Source organism: Rattus rattus, chromosome 17 (assembly GCF_011064425.1).
Source record: "Rattus rattus isolate New Zealand chromosome 17, Rrattus_CSIRO_v1, whole genome shotgun sequence".
NCBI classification, from domain to species: domain Eukaryota; kingdom Metazoa; phylum Chordata; class Mammalia; order Rodentia; family Muridae; genus Rattus; species Rattus rattus.
In genome coordinates, this window is record NC_046170.1 from 29,650,886 (window position 1) to 29,667,504 (window position 16,619).

At 49.2% G+C, this 16,619-nt stretch overlaps 1 protein-coding gene across 2 annotated transcripts; it reads right to left on the bottom strand.

The window, feature by feature from the left end:
* Window positions 1-1,633: 1,633 nt before the first annotated feature.
* Window positions 1,634-16,153, bottom strand: Marveld3 (MARVEL domain containing 3). 2 transcript variants are annotated; one of them, XM_032887872.1, is made up of 3 exons: window positions 15,663-16,153; window positions 13,618-13,745; window positions 1,634-2,394 (listed from the first exon to the last, which is right to left on the bottom strand). In XM_032887872.1, the coding sequence occupies exons 1-3, from the start codon at window positions 16,052-16,054 to the stop codon at window positions 1,757-1,759; spliced, it is 1,158 nt and encodes a 385-aa protein (XP_032743763.1). In that variant the 5' UTR covers window positions 16,055-16,153; the 3' UTR covers window positions 1,634-1,756. The 2 variants fall into 2 exon arrangements, with proteins under 2 accessions (XP_032743763.1, XP_032743764.1); XM_032887873.1 differs by lacking the exon at window positions 1,634-2,394 and adding an exon at window positions 8,099-8,714.
* Between the last annotated feature and the right edge of the window lie 466 nt (window positions 16,154-16,619).

Below are 16,619 nucleotides of genomic sequence, written 5' to 3' on the forward strand. Positions count from 1 at the left end.
TGGAGTCCAGAAGAGGATATCAGGTCCCCAGAGGTTTAGTTTGGGAGGTTGTGAGCCACTCGATTGGATGCTGGGAAAAGCAAATGCTCTTAACTGCTAAGCCACCCCTTGTCTCCGCTGCTTACAGGTTTTGTGACTGTAGCAAAGTTAACCTGTTTAAAGCAGTTTTTGTCATTAAACAGAAGTCACAGCTTCTGCCATAGGTGCCAGATGATAAGAAGTGCTTCTATCCCATCTCACAATAATGTCATGCACTGAGTCACTAAGGAACATCAGCCCTTGCCCTTCTTGGACTTTGCCTTCTCATCTGTAGCGCATGAATAACAAGTCAGCGTCACCCAGCAAATAGTCCCATCAGGTTTGCTAGAGCGTTCCCGACACTGAACTCTGGGCTTGTGGCACTGTCATTAGTCACTGGTGGGTTCCAATCAGGAGAGGAGCTGCTGCCCAGGAACCAGCTGTGCCTAGGGCTGGGGACACATAGTCTCCTTTATGCAGCGAAAGATCCAAGGTGGGCAGAGAGCAATAGGAACACTGAGAAACAATGAAAACAGTGTGTTGGGGGTGCCAGTCTTTTGCTGAAGGGTACATATTTGACTCTGGCAATTGCCGTAGTTTATGTTTGAATGTTTCCCTGCCTGTATGCGTACGTATGTGTAGGACCTGTGTACCTTGCGCCCTCAGGTGGCAGAAGCGGGTATTGGATCTTTGGAGCTGGAGTTAGATGGTCGTGAGCTGCCACGTGGGTGCAGGGACCTGAAGGTGGGTCCTCTGCAAGAGCAGGAAAGGGCACTCAACCAGGGAGCCACCTCTCCAGCCCCTATTTCCCCATATCTGTACGAGGTGTACTTTTGAACTTTTATCTTGGACAGGCCCCACAAGAAATACCTATATATCTGTGTGAGTGCAGATGCCAGGGGGAGCACAAGGAGGTTGGAGAACAACCCGAGGGAGTCCATTCTCTCTCCACCTTGTGGCCCCAGGGATCAGGCTTGGCAGTGGCACCTTCACCTGTTGAGCCATCCCTCTGGCCATTAAAGACTTGTATTTAAAAAAACAAGAATCAAAAGTTAATTCCAATGGAATAACCTCCCTCCCCACAAACGTACATAGAAGAGCTAGTGGAAAACATTTCCCCCTGGCCTCTGGGAGTTACTCAACCCCACTACTGCCTAGTAGTGTGCTCTTGCCCTTAAAAAACCAAAAACGATGTAAATTGTATGTGTGTGAGTGCTTGCTTGCTTGTATGTGCAGCATATTTCGTGCAGTGCCCTTGAGGTCCAGAAGATGGCATTGGATCTCCCCTTCCCCAAACTGGAGTTACAGAGTCGTGAGAAACATGGGTGCTAGGAAGGGAACCTGGTTCTTCTGCAAGAGCAACCAGTGTCCTTAACAGCTGAGCCATCTCTCCAGCACCCCTGAGATTGCCTTTTCACATTTCCCACTACAGCTATTTACAGTTTACGGGAGGATTTCTACTGTGGCATGGCGTGTAACCTCTGATGTGTTCTCAGGTTTTCTCTGGCTGGTCTCCTACTTAACACTATCGCCCTACACGGCGTGAGTCTCTTTTCAACAATATGACTCCCCTTTCCCCTCCTAAGCTTTCAAGGGCTGGGCCAGCAGCCTTACTGATCCTCCTTTTACAACTTTACTCTGCAACCGTGCCCGAGGGAACTTAGGAATCAAGTATAGGAAATCACAGTTGTCTCGCCATGCACTTGTAGGGGAGGAACAAAGGAGGTTCCAGATCTCCTTAGAGCGTCTCAGACCACAGGTATTCTGGAACATCGAGGTAATTTCTGTGTTGTTTCTGGCTGTCTTTGTAGCGCTTCTGTTCTCGGTAGGCCCGCAGGGCCAGCACCACGCTGGCTATGTATAAAATCACTAGCAGGCAAGCAAAGGTGGCTGCTGCCCCATCGGTGCCCGCTAGCTGGCAGTTCATCCAGGTGAGACCCTTGCGGGCGTAGACTCTTTCTCTGTTTTTGCAAGTGTCAGTGGAATTGATGCGCAATGCCACGTACAGGTAAAAGCCAATGCCGACGCAGTAGCCCACCGCCGCCAGGAGACTGAAGGTGGCCTCCAGAAGCAGCCACCTCCCAGGCAGCTTCCTTAGACTCTTGGCTCCCTGCAGTAAAACGCCCATAGTGAGGACGCCCAGCCCCAGGGAGACAGCCACGCCGCTGTAGATCAGGGGCGACCGCAGGATCGTGTACTGCTGGTCCAGCTGCCGAACCTGCTCCAATTCGGTGCCCTCGAAAGGTGAGTAATAGTTATTCCCGAAGCCACTGCCGCTGGCAAAACTGGCGCTGAATCCAGCCAGGACAAAATAGGAAGCCACGATGCACATGAGAACCATGCCATTCAAAATCACCTCCATTATCTGCACCACACCTAGGGGAAGAGAGAGTCTGGTTTAAGGCTGGGTCACTCACCTGGTCAAGGAAGGGGTCCCCGGGATTCTAAAGATGAACAATCTGATTCAGCAACATAATCAACGTTCTTGGTTTAAAGATTTATTTATTTTATGTGTATGAGTACACTGTAGCTGTCTTCATGCACACCAGAAGAGGGCATCGAATCCTATCACAGGTGGTTGTGAGCCACCATGTGGTTACTGGGAATTGACTCAGGACCTCTGGAAGAGCAGTCAGTGCTCTTAACCGGTGAGCCATCTCTCCAGCCCCCCACCCCACCGTTTTGTCTTTTTTTTTTTTTTAACTTTGTCATTTAAAAAAGTCCCAGTGCTTGCGGTGGGACCCAGGATTTGTGCGTGTAGGCAAGCGCTCTACAGAGGCCTTCGGCTGGGTGCCCAGCACCCTTGTGACAGCTCTGCAACCTCTTTAACTCTGGTTCCAGAGGATCCAGTGCCCTCCTCTGACCTCATCAGGCACCAGGTATAGAAGCAGTGCACACGGACAACGCTCATATACATAAAATAAGTATTCTTACTTGGAGACTTAAAAAATTGTTACTGTGAATATATATATATATATATATATATATATATATATATATATACACACACACACAAAATTTAAAGCTGGAAAAAAAAAAACATATACACACACATATATGTATATATATATATATTTATAAAGTTGGGAAAAAACAAAATATACATACACACACACACACACACACACATATATATATATATATATATGTAAATGGTCCTAGCTCAGGCTGGCCTTGAACTCTCTATCCACCTGCTCCTAAGTACGAGGATTACAAGTGTGCAGTACTATAACTGCCTTAGGGTAGTTTAAAAGGTTAAACATAGGGGTTGGGGATTTATCTCAGTGGTAGAGCACTTGCCTAGCAAGCGCAAGGCCCTGGGTTCGGTCCCCAGCTCCGAAAAAAAAGAAAAAAAAAAAAAGGTTAAACATGTGTGTACCACGTGGTTCTGCAATTGTACCCTTAGGCATTAACCCGAAAGAAATAAAAGGATACTTGGCAGTTTGAAGAGAGCCTTGAGTAGGAAGTCTGCCTGGGCTACATCCTGAGAGCCAGCTCCAAAATTAAAAAAACAAAAAAAGGAAGAGAAGTTTATGCTCACACAGAAACACGTCCATGAGTCTTCACAGTAGTCACTTTACTTGTAGGAGCCAAATGTTGGGAGAATTTACCTGTGACTGGTTCAGAGGAATGGGCAGGCAACAACCTGGGTGACTTTCTAGGTACTTAGGAGTGAAACGGAACAGTTCTAGTCTCAAAAGGTTACATAATGCGTGACTCCATCTGGGGAGCAGTCTCAGAGGGACAGAGTGCTGGAGATGTGCACACAGCCGGTGACTGGGGGCAGCGCTACGAGGGACGAAAGAGGGTAAAAAAGGGTGTGTGTGGCTTTAAAGAGGCAATAGGGGCGTCTGCTGGGACGGCACGCTTCTGGGTTTTGTTGAGGTGATCACACTAATCTGCCACTGAAACACCTGCGATAGAATCACGCACACGAGTGTGCCCTCAGCAAATGGTCTGCACGCACTCGGAGATCGCCATTTTCCTGGATCTGACATCCTCGTTGGGGACAGCACAACTGCAGAAAGCGGCAGAAGGGTCCGGAAGATTGTGCTACCCTGCCCTTGCGGCTTCTTGTGAAATTACAAATTTAAAGTTGGGGGAAACGAAACAAAACGAAACAAACCCAAAGACAAATGTCATGAAGAATAAACAGAAAGTTTTCATTCATGTCCTCCATCTCCCCATACCCAAAGTACAGTTTTGCTGGGTAAACCAGATGGCCTCAGACTCTTACCCAGCCACCAAGACTACGAACATTTTTGTAAGTTTCTTTCTTTCTTTCTTTCTTTTTTTTTTCTTTTTTTTTTTCGGAGCTGGGGACCGAACCCAGGGCCTTGCGCGTGCTAGGCAAGCGCTCTACCACTGAGCTAAATCCCCAACCCTGTAAGTTTCTAACATGTTTCTCCTGCTTCCTTTGTCTCTGTCTGCCTGCTTGCCTGTCTGTCTGTCTGTCTGCCTGCCTGTCTGTCTGTCTCTCTGTGTGTGCACGCTGCCTGTCTGTCTGTCTCTCTGTCTGTCTGTCTGACTCTGTGTGTGTGTGTGTGTGTGTACGCACGTGTGCACGTGTGTGTACATATGTGTGGTGTGCTGGGCTGTGCATATGCACATGTCTCGAGTGTGTATGGAGTTCAGAGAACAGTCTCAGGGGACATTCGTTCCTCAGGCGTTTTCCACCTTTCGTTTGAGGCAGGTCTGTCACAGATCTGGTACTACCTACCAGTGAGTTCCAAGGACCCACCACTCTCTGCCTCCCATCTCGGCGGCACTGGATTGCAGGCATTCAGCACTGGGGATTTGAACTCAGGTCCTCATGACTGTGAGGCAAACACTATCGGCTGCTCACTTGCTTTCCAGTCTTTAAGCAATGAAAAGCATTCATCTCTGTGCTCTCTCTCTCTCTCTCTCTCTCTCTCTCTCTCTCACACACACACACACACACACACACACACACACACACACACACACACACACACGCCATCATACATCTTGCTGGTTTCCTGTACTGTATGCCAACTATATCTAGATCAGTCTGCAGAATGGCTGCACATTTATTATGAGACTTCCAGTTTGGTTCTGCGATTGGACCAGTTTGCTCAACCAGGTTTCTACAAAGAAATACTTGAGCTGCTCACTGGCAGGAAGTTTCTTAGAAGTCTGGAAGATCTGCAGATTCCACGAGGCAGTGAGGACCAAAGGGTGGGCTGAGGCTGAACACCTCTTGTCTAAGATCCCTCGCTCGTCAAGCTGATAGAAGCTTCAGGCTGCACTTCCGGAAGTTCCATTACCATCCTTAGATCCTCAGGGTGCAGAGATGAGAATTTTGAGAGACAAAGAGGAATGCAAATGGACCCCAAATTCGAATATCAAATTCTAGTATCTGTTCTTTCCCTGTTTACTAAAGTCCTTCTAGGCCTTAGATATTTTATCTGATGAATGAAGTTAAGGCCACCAGCTCCACTCGGCCTCCCTCCCACACAGACCTGTGGGAAGGATCAGATGAAAGGGAGAACAGTCAGCCCTCTCTGGTTGCAGCTTCTGCAGCCGGGGAGTCCATTGAGGATCGAGCTGCATCTGACCATGGAACAAAGATGGGCTTTTTCTCAGCAGTGTTCCCTAAACAATGCATTCTAGCAACTGTTAGCATAGCACTTATGTCAGGAGTATGTAATCCCATAATATACAGGAGGCTATGTATATGAATATATTATACACAAACATTATACATGCCGTTTTACACAGAAGGCCATGGCACTCTCAGATTTCTGTATTGGAGGGGACAGTCCCTGCAGACACTATTACATGACTAGAATTTCTTGAAAAATCATAAATGAATGGTAGGGCCTCTCTGCAGTGTTCTGAAATGGGAGGAGAGTAGTATGAAATGCAGGAAGAAACAGGGAGAATTTTGAAAAGGAGCTGTTTCCCAGCAGTTAGAGCATGACTATCCATTACACCAGTGGTACCGGATTTATCATTGAGGCCGTTAAGGGACAGCAGCCAGTTCTACAATCCTCAGGCCCAGCTAGCAGAGCCTATCGTCTGCATGCCCACATGAATTCCTGAAAATCCAGGGGACACAACAGCGTGGGGATCTGAGAGTTGAGAAACTGTATCGCTCTAATTTAAAATTCAACATTAGATTCTAGCTGCCCACTCTTCAACCGGACTCTGCAAATACAGCAAACGATGAACCGGCCCAGATGTCATTGGTGGGGGTAGCGAACTCCCACACTCTCCATCTTTCCCAACCCCGATTTTCCTTCCATCAGCATATAGAAACAGAAATGCTGTGCAGATGGGAAATATAAGTCCTTTCCCTCTGCTACACACAGCATACATCTCTTGGTTGAAGTGGAAGAAATCTAGGCTTCCAATCTTCCGCTAGGTCTAATGATTCTGGGTTTGTTGAGGGAATGGCTGGCTGCAGGGTGTTATTCTGGGCAGTAGCCAGCCTGACGTGCCTTAGCTAAGCTACTCAAAGTGACAAATGTCTTAAAGCATACTGCTAATACACAAAGATAAACATCAGAGGGAAGGAAGAAAAGGCAGACATTGCATTTCTCTCCAAGTCGGGGTGGGTCGGGTTTCCAGAAAGATGTCAGAGGTCCGTGGGACAGAAGTCCACTGCGGGGGTTGGGGATTTAGCTCAGTGATAGAGCGCTTGCCTAGCAAGCGCAAGGCCCTGGGTTCGGTCCCCAGCTCCAAAAAAAAGGAAAAAAAAAAAAAAAAAAAAAGAAGTCCACTGCGTCTTTGCTGTAATCCCCAGCGCCCTTCCAAGCAACACTGCTTTTTACGGTTGACCATGTAGCACTCGGCTTAATTCTGTGTCTACCTCTGTCTTTGCACTGTTACGTAACTGTCCTGAGGGGAGGGGAGGGAAAGCCAAGGCAAGCAAGTCGCTTTGATTTTTTTATTTTGTAAAAATAAAGTGAATATGTGCAGACAAGGTATCTATAGAATTAAGAATATCCCCTTTCCCCTTTTCCTTGAGCAAAACTAAAAAAAATGTTCAAGAGAATTTCTAACCATAACAGGGGTATGCAGTTCTGTCCCCAAGGCCGAAGTCTTCCACATCAATCGATGGAGTTTTAAGTGAATAAAGTGTCATGAGCATAGAGAAGACCGCTGCCTCCAAATTAAAATGTTTTCTTTGGAACACTTGGATTTTTGCATCAAGGGACATAGTCACTTGTACCGGAATATACTATAATGGTCCCAAGCCGTAATTCAACCCGTAATCAAGTCCATGAAGTTGTCTGGCTAAAAGTAACATTCTTCTGCTGGGAAAGGGACTTTACATTCTTTTCTTTTGAGTAGACCCTGAATACCATTGTGGGGTTGGAGCCTTCGTACAATGGCACCTTTACGGGAGGTACAAATGCTTATTGAGCGCTGGGAGCCACTGTAAGTGGCCAGGCGAATGGTTTCTTTGCAGCTCGGCGAGTTTAATCTGATTCTCCTTTCCTTACCCCATGCCCTTAAACTTAAGTTTTTCTGGGGCAAGTACGCTCCAGAAACCATAGAGTTAAAGGGGTGCAGGGCCTAGATACTCAGTGGGGAGATGCCCCGTGCGTCTGCTGAAGAGGGCTGAGTTTAGGATAGTTCAGAGAGAGCAGTCTTCTGTCGACGTAGGTTTCTGTGAACTCTAAGTTTCCGGTGCAATTGTCCCTGCCCTGACCATGAAGTACACTCTGCCTTCCTCCCGAGGGTCCTTCACTGTTGCTAATTATCTGGTTTGCAGATAGGGTCTTGCTCTGCAGTCTATGCTAGTCTCCTACCTCAAGATTCTCCTGCCTCAGCCTTACAATTGCTAGGGTTCTAGGATTCCAAGTCCGTACCACCAAGCCTGGCTTCAGTGTTTGGGGTTCTGACACAGTGTTTGTTAGTTCCACACCCACAGAAGATTGCAGAGAACACAGCTCGTTGTCTCAGAGAATACTTCTCCAGGCAACCAGGAGCTAAGCCCAGCATACCTACACCGGCTTGGTATTTCGGAAGCCTTAGTGAGTTCCGTATCGAAGAATTCCTATGAAAGATTGTGGTTGAAAGTGGCTTCTATCACGTAAATGTGATTCTAGAAGTCTAAAACTCAAGCATTTCCATGGGCTTCTCCTTCAACTTCTTAACTTTTCGGTAACCCTTGAAGGCCAGGACGGCTCCCACAGCAAAGACCCCAATGGCCATGGCTGCAAAGACTCCTGTTCCTATGTCTCCCCCGTGGAGACCGCAGTTGAAGCCACTGTAACCTTTGCTCTGATACAGGGCCTCCCTCTCCTTACACACATCTGAGCTATAGGCCGCAGAGAGGTGTTGGAAGAAGAAGTACAAGGCTGGGACATACGCCCCAGCGATGAGCGCATCCATTAAGCCCTCGATCACCAGCCACAGTGGACAGTGCCACGGGACCCGCAGGGCACCCCCAAGGAGGAGGAGACAGGAGAAGGTCATGAGGGCTCCGCTGTAGGCCATTGCTGCAGTGACCGTGGGCAACTTGAGTTGGTAGAACTGGACATCCAGCTGCTGGGCTTTCTCCCCGTCAGCACCGTCGAAGCCACTGTAAGCCCCTCCGTACTGGTAGTAGTATATCCCCCCCAGGCTGGTGATGCCCGTGTAGCCCCCCGTGGAATTGTAAGAGACACAGCTGCAGGCCAAGATCAGCAGGTTCAGCAAAGCCTCCAGCATCTGGCAGCAGGCTGCAAGAAAAGGGCGTTACGGTTCGGAGATGCTCCGTTTCGCTAGGAGACTCATCTCAAGCTTCATCCTTCCCAGGAAGCTTCCTTTCCCTGCCTCGGTGGGCAGTGTGGAATGCTCAGCGAGTGTTAAGGGGCAGCAGGGACCTATGCTTGATTCAAATCCTTTCCACTGAGAAGCATGGCATTCAAAAAAGCCAAGCGAGCATGGCTGTCAGTAAAGCGCTCACTCACCGTGTGAGCATGAGAACCAGGGCTTGCTCCCAGCACCCACATAAAATAACAGGCATGGTGGTAAATGACTGCAATCCTAGTACCTGGGAGGCAGAGGCGGGGAGGTCAGGAGTTCTGGGCTAGCCTTGACTACATAGTAAACTTGGGACTAACCTGGACTATACGAGATCCGCCCCTCTTTTTTTTTTTTTCTGTCTCAGTAAATCTAAATCTCAATTCTAAATATATTTTTGTATGCCAGCAAACATAAATCTACCAATAGATTAATTCTTAATTTTTATTATTTATGTGTATGAGTGTATGTGCATGTGTGTGCAAGTCCCCCTCGCCACCCCAAACCCGGAAGGAGCTGAGTTTCAGACATTTGTGAACCACTTGATGTGGTACTGGAATCTAAACTCTGGTTCTCATTACAGAGCAAGCACTGTCAACCACCGAGCCACCTCTCCAGTCCTGCTACAGAACATTAAAGAAATGTAAGTGTTCCAAGTAGTTTCAACACCTAGCACAGGCTAGCCCGAAACTCTTGATTCTTCTGTGATGGAGTGACAAGTGTGAGTCATAGGAAACAACTTCAGTGGGACAAAGGGACAGCTAGGTTTCTCCAGTGCACTGTGATGTGATTGTGTGTGTGTGTGTGTGTGTGTGTGTGTTAGTTACTAGGGATGGGAAATAATACACTTCACTTCACCTCCTGCCAAAGAACATTTCCTAGTGAAACAGCAGAAGGGCTAGAGTGCCCACGGTGCTCCTTCCTCCTCTGTTAGGCTTAGTAGGTCCCCAAAAGAATAAGCAGGGCTGTGGAGATCAGTTGTCACCCTTAAAACAAAGGCATGAGGCTCACAGGACTTCCCTGACACTCATCCTTCCCGGAGCAGTTGTCCAACCTCTGGCTCAGGGCAAGTCCCCAGACCCCCTTTCGAATTAACCCTAGTTCAGATCTGACTGGTACTACATCAGGGAATTAATTATTTAAAAGGAGAGATTGAAATTATAAATTAGAAAAAAAACGCCCACACAAGTTTCTTTTGTGACCTTCTCAGGAGATCGGAAGCTAATGCACTGACAACATGATCCCTGTCCTTGCCCTCTTGGCTGCGGACAGTATGATGGTTGGTGGTGACTGTCAACTTGAACTGACGGGAACCTAGGAGGTTAGGAAAGTGAGCTTCTAAGGGAGTCTGTGGGGTTTCCAGAGAGATTAGAGGCATAAGACTCCCCTTTCCCCACCTAATGTGGGCAGCACCAACCAATATGCTAGAGGCTCTAAAAAAAAAAAAAAAAAAAAAAAAATGGAGAGAGGGAATCTACTGCAGGGAAGTCTCCTAGAGTCTCCTAGTCCCTGTCCCCTCCTCCTACCTCTGATTCCAGGCCATCAGGAAGTGAACTGATCCCAAAGACTCTTTCTCCCTCTTCAGGGCTAAAACCTCTGAGACTATGCCCCTTGATCTCCACTCCCTGGGGCTGTTTTGCTTAGTTGCTATATATATTTTAAACCATAGGACCGCTTCTTGCTGTATGTGTGTATACAAAGCTATGTAACACAGACTGCAACGGGACCGACTTCCTCTTAGGAAACTGTCCCTTTGGAAGGCAAACCCAAGACACTCTCTACACCTGGAGGTTCCGAGCCAAAGACCAGCACTCTTGACTACAGAAGTCCCAACTCCAGGCGCTGGTGACACTCCACAGGTAATATCCTGACTGCACATGCGTGAGTGTGGAGTCTCCAGCCTTTGTCACGTCAGCTCTAGGGAGGTGGAGATGGGTGACTCCAGGGGCTCGATGCTCAGCCAGCCTAAATTGTGTGTAAGTCTCTGGCCAGTGAGAGACCCTGCCTCAAAATACAAGGTGGACTGCACTCGAGGAATGTTGTTTGAGTTGAGATGCACACACTCTTACATACAGGGGTGGGGGTTGGGGAGGTTGGGATGGGGAGGGAGAGAGGAACAACTTTAATTGGGAGAAAAATAAAATTTTTTTGTTTTACTTTAGTTTTTTGAGAAAGCATCTTCCTAGGCTCCCCTGAAACTCGTTACTCTCTCACCTCAGTCTCCCAAGTGCTAGAATTTCAAGAATGCCCCATCAAGCCTCCTTGTCTGTTGTTTAGCGACTACACTGTCCTTGGTTCATCTAAATCATGGACTCAAATAATCCTCCCTCCTCAGCCTATGTAGCGGAGCCAGCCGGACCTGCTGCTGTGTGCCTCCATGGCCGGACTGAAAAGTTAAACTTTCAGTCTGCCACTTGGCGATAATGGCCAGAAGCTATTAGAAAATACAGACCTCTGTGGTTTAAGGACAGAGCTTCAAGAGCCAGAGGGCAAAGGACAAGATGGGTGGGGAGGGAGAAGTGTTCCATATGCAAATGAGCTGAGGTTTACAGCTCCTAATCACTGAACGGAGCTCTACACCCATCCCTCGGAGCTCTACACCCATCCCTCGGTCTGAATGAACAGAACCCAGCTAGGGGTGGGGTCAAGGGAAGCCTCCCGCCTGAGTCACAGAGGCACCTGCTTTCAATCTGATCTTTTCGTTCCAGTCCCTAAAGATGTTTCTATCTGAGATTTCTTTCTGGCAAAGTGGTTAGGGCTTATCTCTTCTGTTGGAGTCAGGATCTCACTGTGGGAACTTTCTAGAGCTGAACCACAGTGAGGACATCAGGGTGTCCCCAGAGGGCCACAGGGTGCCCTGTTTGCTGGGAGGGATCCAGGGAGGGATGACGTGGTTTCACCGACAAAGGAAAAGCCACAAAGGATCCACTCTAAAGTGGACTTAAAAGCCATCAGCTGACCTGCATCCAGGTTCATCTTTCCTGTTCTAGCCGGTCCTGATGCACTCGGCTGTGTCTGTCAGAACAGTGCTCCTCTGTGCACCTGAATGGGAGCTCTAAACTCCAGCCTTCTTCACGCCCAATCCCCCGCCCCCACCTTGTCCGCTACTTTCCGAGGGCTGAACCATCGGGCTCAAAGCCAAAAAGCCAGAAGCAATCAAACCTAAATATAGGTGTTGTTTTGGTAAGAAGCACAGGCCCTGCCCTTTCTTCTTGGTAAATCAATCACAGAAAGGAAAAAAAGAAAGAAAGAGAAAGTTAGTCTAGGGAGAAACCTGTTAGCCAGCCTCTGGCTGGTTCCTGTTGTTTACAGCTTTGGGAGAAGAAAGTTCTGCCGGGAGCCATTTTGATGCCTTAGGCTGGGGCTCCAAGTTCCAATTTCAGGGCCTTTACTTAATGGCTGTGTGACCTGAGTGACTTGCAGAGCCTCAGGTGTTGTTAAGAGCATTAAGGCATCTCTGGAGTAAGTTAGGCAGGTGATGAAGCCCACGTGTTCAGGGGGCGGAGGCTTTCACCAGAGTTCTTTATAATCTTGTAATCGCTACTCCTTCCTCCCTATGACACAGCTTCAGCTGTGGTTCCGTGACTTCCCCCTGTAGGCTGGGATGTTTCCTCTCTTAGTCATTGGCAGCCTCGGCCGACTAGCCATTCACCATCGAGTTCACCCTGACAAACCCGATTTTCCTCTTTGCTGGCAAGGCCAGGATCTGGGCTGATGAGACCAGGCTAGCTGATAACTAACACTAAGCCTTGAGTTTTAACTGCTCAACACGTTGGTTGGTTTTGTTTTCTTGTGTTTTGTTTCAATCAAGACACAGTCTCCTACAGCTCTGGCCGGCCTTGAACTCCTGACCCTCCTATACCCACTGACCGCATGCCACTGTGCCTGACTTTTATTTATTTTCTAATTTTGCATGTATATATTGGACGTGTGTGGAGGTCAGAGGACAACCTAGGGACAACTTGGTGCTCTCCTTTCACCAAGTAGGTCCCAAGGATTGAACTCAGGCCCTCAGGCTTGGCACCAGGCATTCCTTAGCCATCATGCTGGTCCCCCTGGCTTTTGCTCTAAGTGAAAGAGAAATTATTAACATGCTGGGTGTGCATAAGGGCTAAGTAGTTTTGTGACATTTTTTTCTCCGTGAATTAATATGATTTTGTTTGTTTATTATTTGAGACAGGGTCTTACTCTGACAGGGTCGCCCGAGCTGCTTGAGAACTGACAGCAATCTTGCCTCAGCTGGGATTATAGGCGTGTAAGTCGTCACGCTAGGCTGTGAACTTGCTCTTAGTGTAAAATATATTCTTACTGTGCATCTCAGGCGATGAAGATTGAGAGCCAGTGACTGATTGGGCGTCAGCTCTCTCAGGAGACCTCCCTTCCTGTATGCTTGGTTTGAGGAGAAACTCTGCTGGGGTCATATTCCCTCCCTGGCCTCAGCTTGCTATGCAAGAGGAACCCAGGCAGCTCACAGCACATCCAAGGTACAAAGTTCCACCAGTGGGCTGGGAGGCAGAAGCCTGCTCGACCCAAGCTCAGAGCCAAGCACTCTGGATAAGCTTAGGGGGAGCCTCATTGCAGACTTCAGACCTTCCTGTATTCTCTTTTCTTTTCTTTTCTTTTCTTTTCTTTTCTTTTCTTTTCTGTTCTGTTCTGTTCTTTCTCACCCCCCCTTCTTTCTTTCGAGAATAAGAACTCCAAGCAACCATGAAAATGGAACCCAAGAGGAAAACTGGAGAGGCTGCCAACTCACCGACACTCATCCCTCCAAACCCCCACCTTGCCTCTCCTCAAGCCATTTGCAATATAAATGGCTACACAGGGTCCCCCAAGGCTCACCTCTCCCTGTGCACAAGTATCTGCATTTGTGGCACTCCAGGATCCCCTCAGCTTCTGACTGGTAATATTCCTCGTCCTGTCGAGCAGGCTCGGAGTATGTGGATAGGTATCTTTCCGAAGCCAGTTCACTGCAACCAAGGAACACACAGACGTTAGGGACGGGCCTGCAGCGCCATGGTTGGTTTAGTATTAGGCCTCCATTTATTTTCTAGTTTTCAAAAATATCATTGAGGCTTGCCTCAAATATGTGATCCTCCTGCCTCAGCTTCCCAAGAGCTAGGTCACAGTTGTGTGTGATACCATGCCCACTGGTATTCGGACTCTCAACGTAATAATGAGGTTGACCTGGAACCCCTGATTGTCTTGCCTCTACGTTCCAAGCGTGGGTTATAGTCACGCACCACATCCAGCCAGCTACTTTTGAGATCTGACATCCTTCCTTTGGCCACCCCGGCACCTGCTTCCCTTTGCCTACCTAACCTAAGCAGGGCTCTGCCCAAGATCCAACAGGAACATTCTACTTCTGGGACACAGAAGCCGTCCCGTCTCTCTTTGGTTTGCAATCTTAAAACCTTTCATCAGCACACTGGAGACTCCGGCACTGTGCACACTGACGACCTAGGAGTACTAAGCCAGCAGCACTGAGCTGTCCTCCACTCCTAAAGATAACCCAGGCCACTGGGGCACCGAGGAAGCTGTTTTTCTGCTCGAATCGCCTTTTATTGTCCTCATCCATCTCCCTTCCACAGAACTCAGCTCTCGGTCTCCTTCCTTGGCATCCTGTTGGTGCTTAGTCAGAAAACCATCCTCAGTCTTTCCGAAGCCCGGTTTCTCCTGTAGGGGCTGACTTCACACTGGGCGGCAGGTGGCTCTTTTCTCTGATCGCTGACAGTAAGTTACTGCGTCCCCTCCCTCCCGTAAATGCTTAACGGAAGAGCAGACAGGGAGAAGCTGCCCTTTGGCCTCAAACCTTTAAATACGCCATGAGCAATTGCATGTCTTTTATTCGCTCTGGGGTGAGGCAGGGTAACCGGGGCTCAGGGTTAAAAGGAAACGCACCAATGTACCTCTTGTTTTTCTATTCCTGTGGTTGCAGCTCAAGATGGGTGCAGCCAGGAAACACTAGCTGGAGTGTCAAAGGCCGAAAGAGCGGACAGAATCTGGGCGCAGCTTTCTTAAGGCTAGTTGGTTTTAGATAATGTAACATAAACTCCTGATAGCAGCTTTCCCTGGTGTGTGAACTCAGCCTCCAAATCCAATGGCAGAGGCTGGGGCTGGTCAGCTAGAACAGTTGTCTCCAGGGAAAAGAATGGACAGTTTTGGCAACTAAGCCCGCGCGCGTGCCCACACACACACACACACACACACACACACACACACACACACACACACACACACACTTTACTCACTCCCCAGCCTGGTTCAACATCTGAGGAATTGGATGGCGTGCTAACTCTCTAGGAGGGGGTGTGGCGACCAGTCCCCTGGTAGTCTTCCCTTCCACCCTCATTCACAAAACCTTCCAGGATACAGGGGGATTTCGGGACCCACAGGCCAAGTTCATTCATTCAGGACGGTGGGGTTCAAACAAACATAAGATTTGAAACAAGCTGCTGAGAAAGACCTCAACTGACTTTGTTACAAATCACCCGAGAACTTATAGGTGGACTTAGTTTCTTGTTTAAAAGTGCAACTTCTGTTAGCAGGCTGCTGCGCATATGGCCTTGGCAGGAAGAGCGAGTCCAACCATTAACTCTTCGTTGGGCTAACTTTATTCAGCCCCCGGATACCTGGAAACTGAACTTTGAAAGGTATAGGGGGGCAAATTAGGGAACAAGACAGACAAGTCTGTGGCCCTCCGGCTAGCCCCACCCATCTAGCCTTCTAAACCATTCCGGTTTCGATCCTGAAACTCTCCTTCCCCTGGTTCTAAGGATTTCCCACTTCTCCTTTGATAACCAAGTTCAGACATAGGGTTGGGACGTCGTAATACCATCTCCCCGTGACCCCCGGCGGTCCGGGTCCCCAGCAGGTGCACCTCTCACCTCTCCAACCCGCGGCGCCCGAGGCCATGCTTCGCCGGCGGCTCTGGGCCCCGCCAGGGTGCGGGTCCCGGAGTCCGGGCTGTGTCCCAGCTGGGTCCCCAGGGCTCGGGCCGCGCACGGCTTTGGCGGGACTTCTCCCAGGCTCTTTGTTCGGCTGCGCGATGATCCGCGTCCCTGTGTCTGTCCTGGCGCGGTTCTCGGTCGGTTCTATGTTCCCGGCCCGCCCGACGGTCCCCGTTTCCTCTCACGTCACCGTTCCTCTCCCTGTGCCTGTCCCCACCTGGGTCCCGCGGCCGCTCGACGTGGCGGTCTCGGTCCCGGTGTGGGCGCCGGTCCGGGTCTCTTTCTCTCGGACGGGTCCGGGGCTCACGGGTCCCCGAAGTGTTTTTCATGGCCCGATTCCTGTCCCCGCCCGGAAACGATCGGAGGGCAACAACCAACCACAAGTTTCCCAGGCAGGTGGCCAAGCTCAAGGACCGGGCGGCGGCAGCTCACCTGTGCGCACGCGCACTTGCCCTCGGGCGGTCCGGAGAGGGCGCGCCTGCCCCTGGCCGCCAGGGGGCGGTCGTGGTGCCAGCAGGGGACATAAGGGTGGGAGTGGGGTGGCTGAGGGGTAGAGAGTGGGAGGTGGGTTCGTGTTATGGGCTTAACAAAGGTTATTGGCCCAGGGACCAGGCAAAGGGATGTGGCCCAATCAGCTTAGCTTTCAAATGCTGTCTCTTACTAGAGCTATAAGCACGCCAGGCCAACCATTTGTTTATTTACTTTCATGGTATGGATTTGAATCCCAGGGCCTTGCTTGTCTAAGTGATCGTGATACCACTGAGCTATATTCCCAGCCCCAAACGAAGACCATTAAATCCACTAAGGCGGTTCCCTGCCACTGGGCAAGTATTTGAGCCCTTTTGATAGACATCTCAATAGCGGGAGGAGTTCGTAACACTGCTGATCTGAACT

Bases quoted from the DNA above. Each gene is read 5' to 3' on its own strand.
- Marveld3 (XM_032887872.1), bottom strand. From the start codon at position 16,054: ATGAAAAACACTTCGGGGACCCGTGAGCCCCGGACCCGTCCGAGAGAA. The intron at 13,746-15,662 runs GTGAGAGGTGCA...CCTTGGTTGCAG, and splicing joins GGGCGCCGCGGGTTGGAGAG to TGAACTGGCTTCGGAAAGAT. The intron at 2,395-13,617 runs GTGAGCCTTGGG...CTCTTCCCCTAG, and splicing joins ATACTTGTGCACAGGGAGAG to GTGTGGTGCAGATAATGGAG.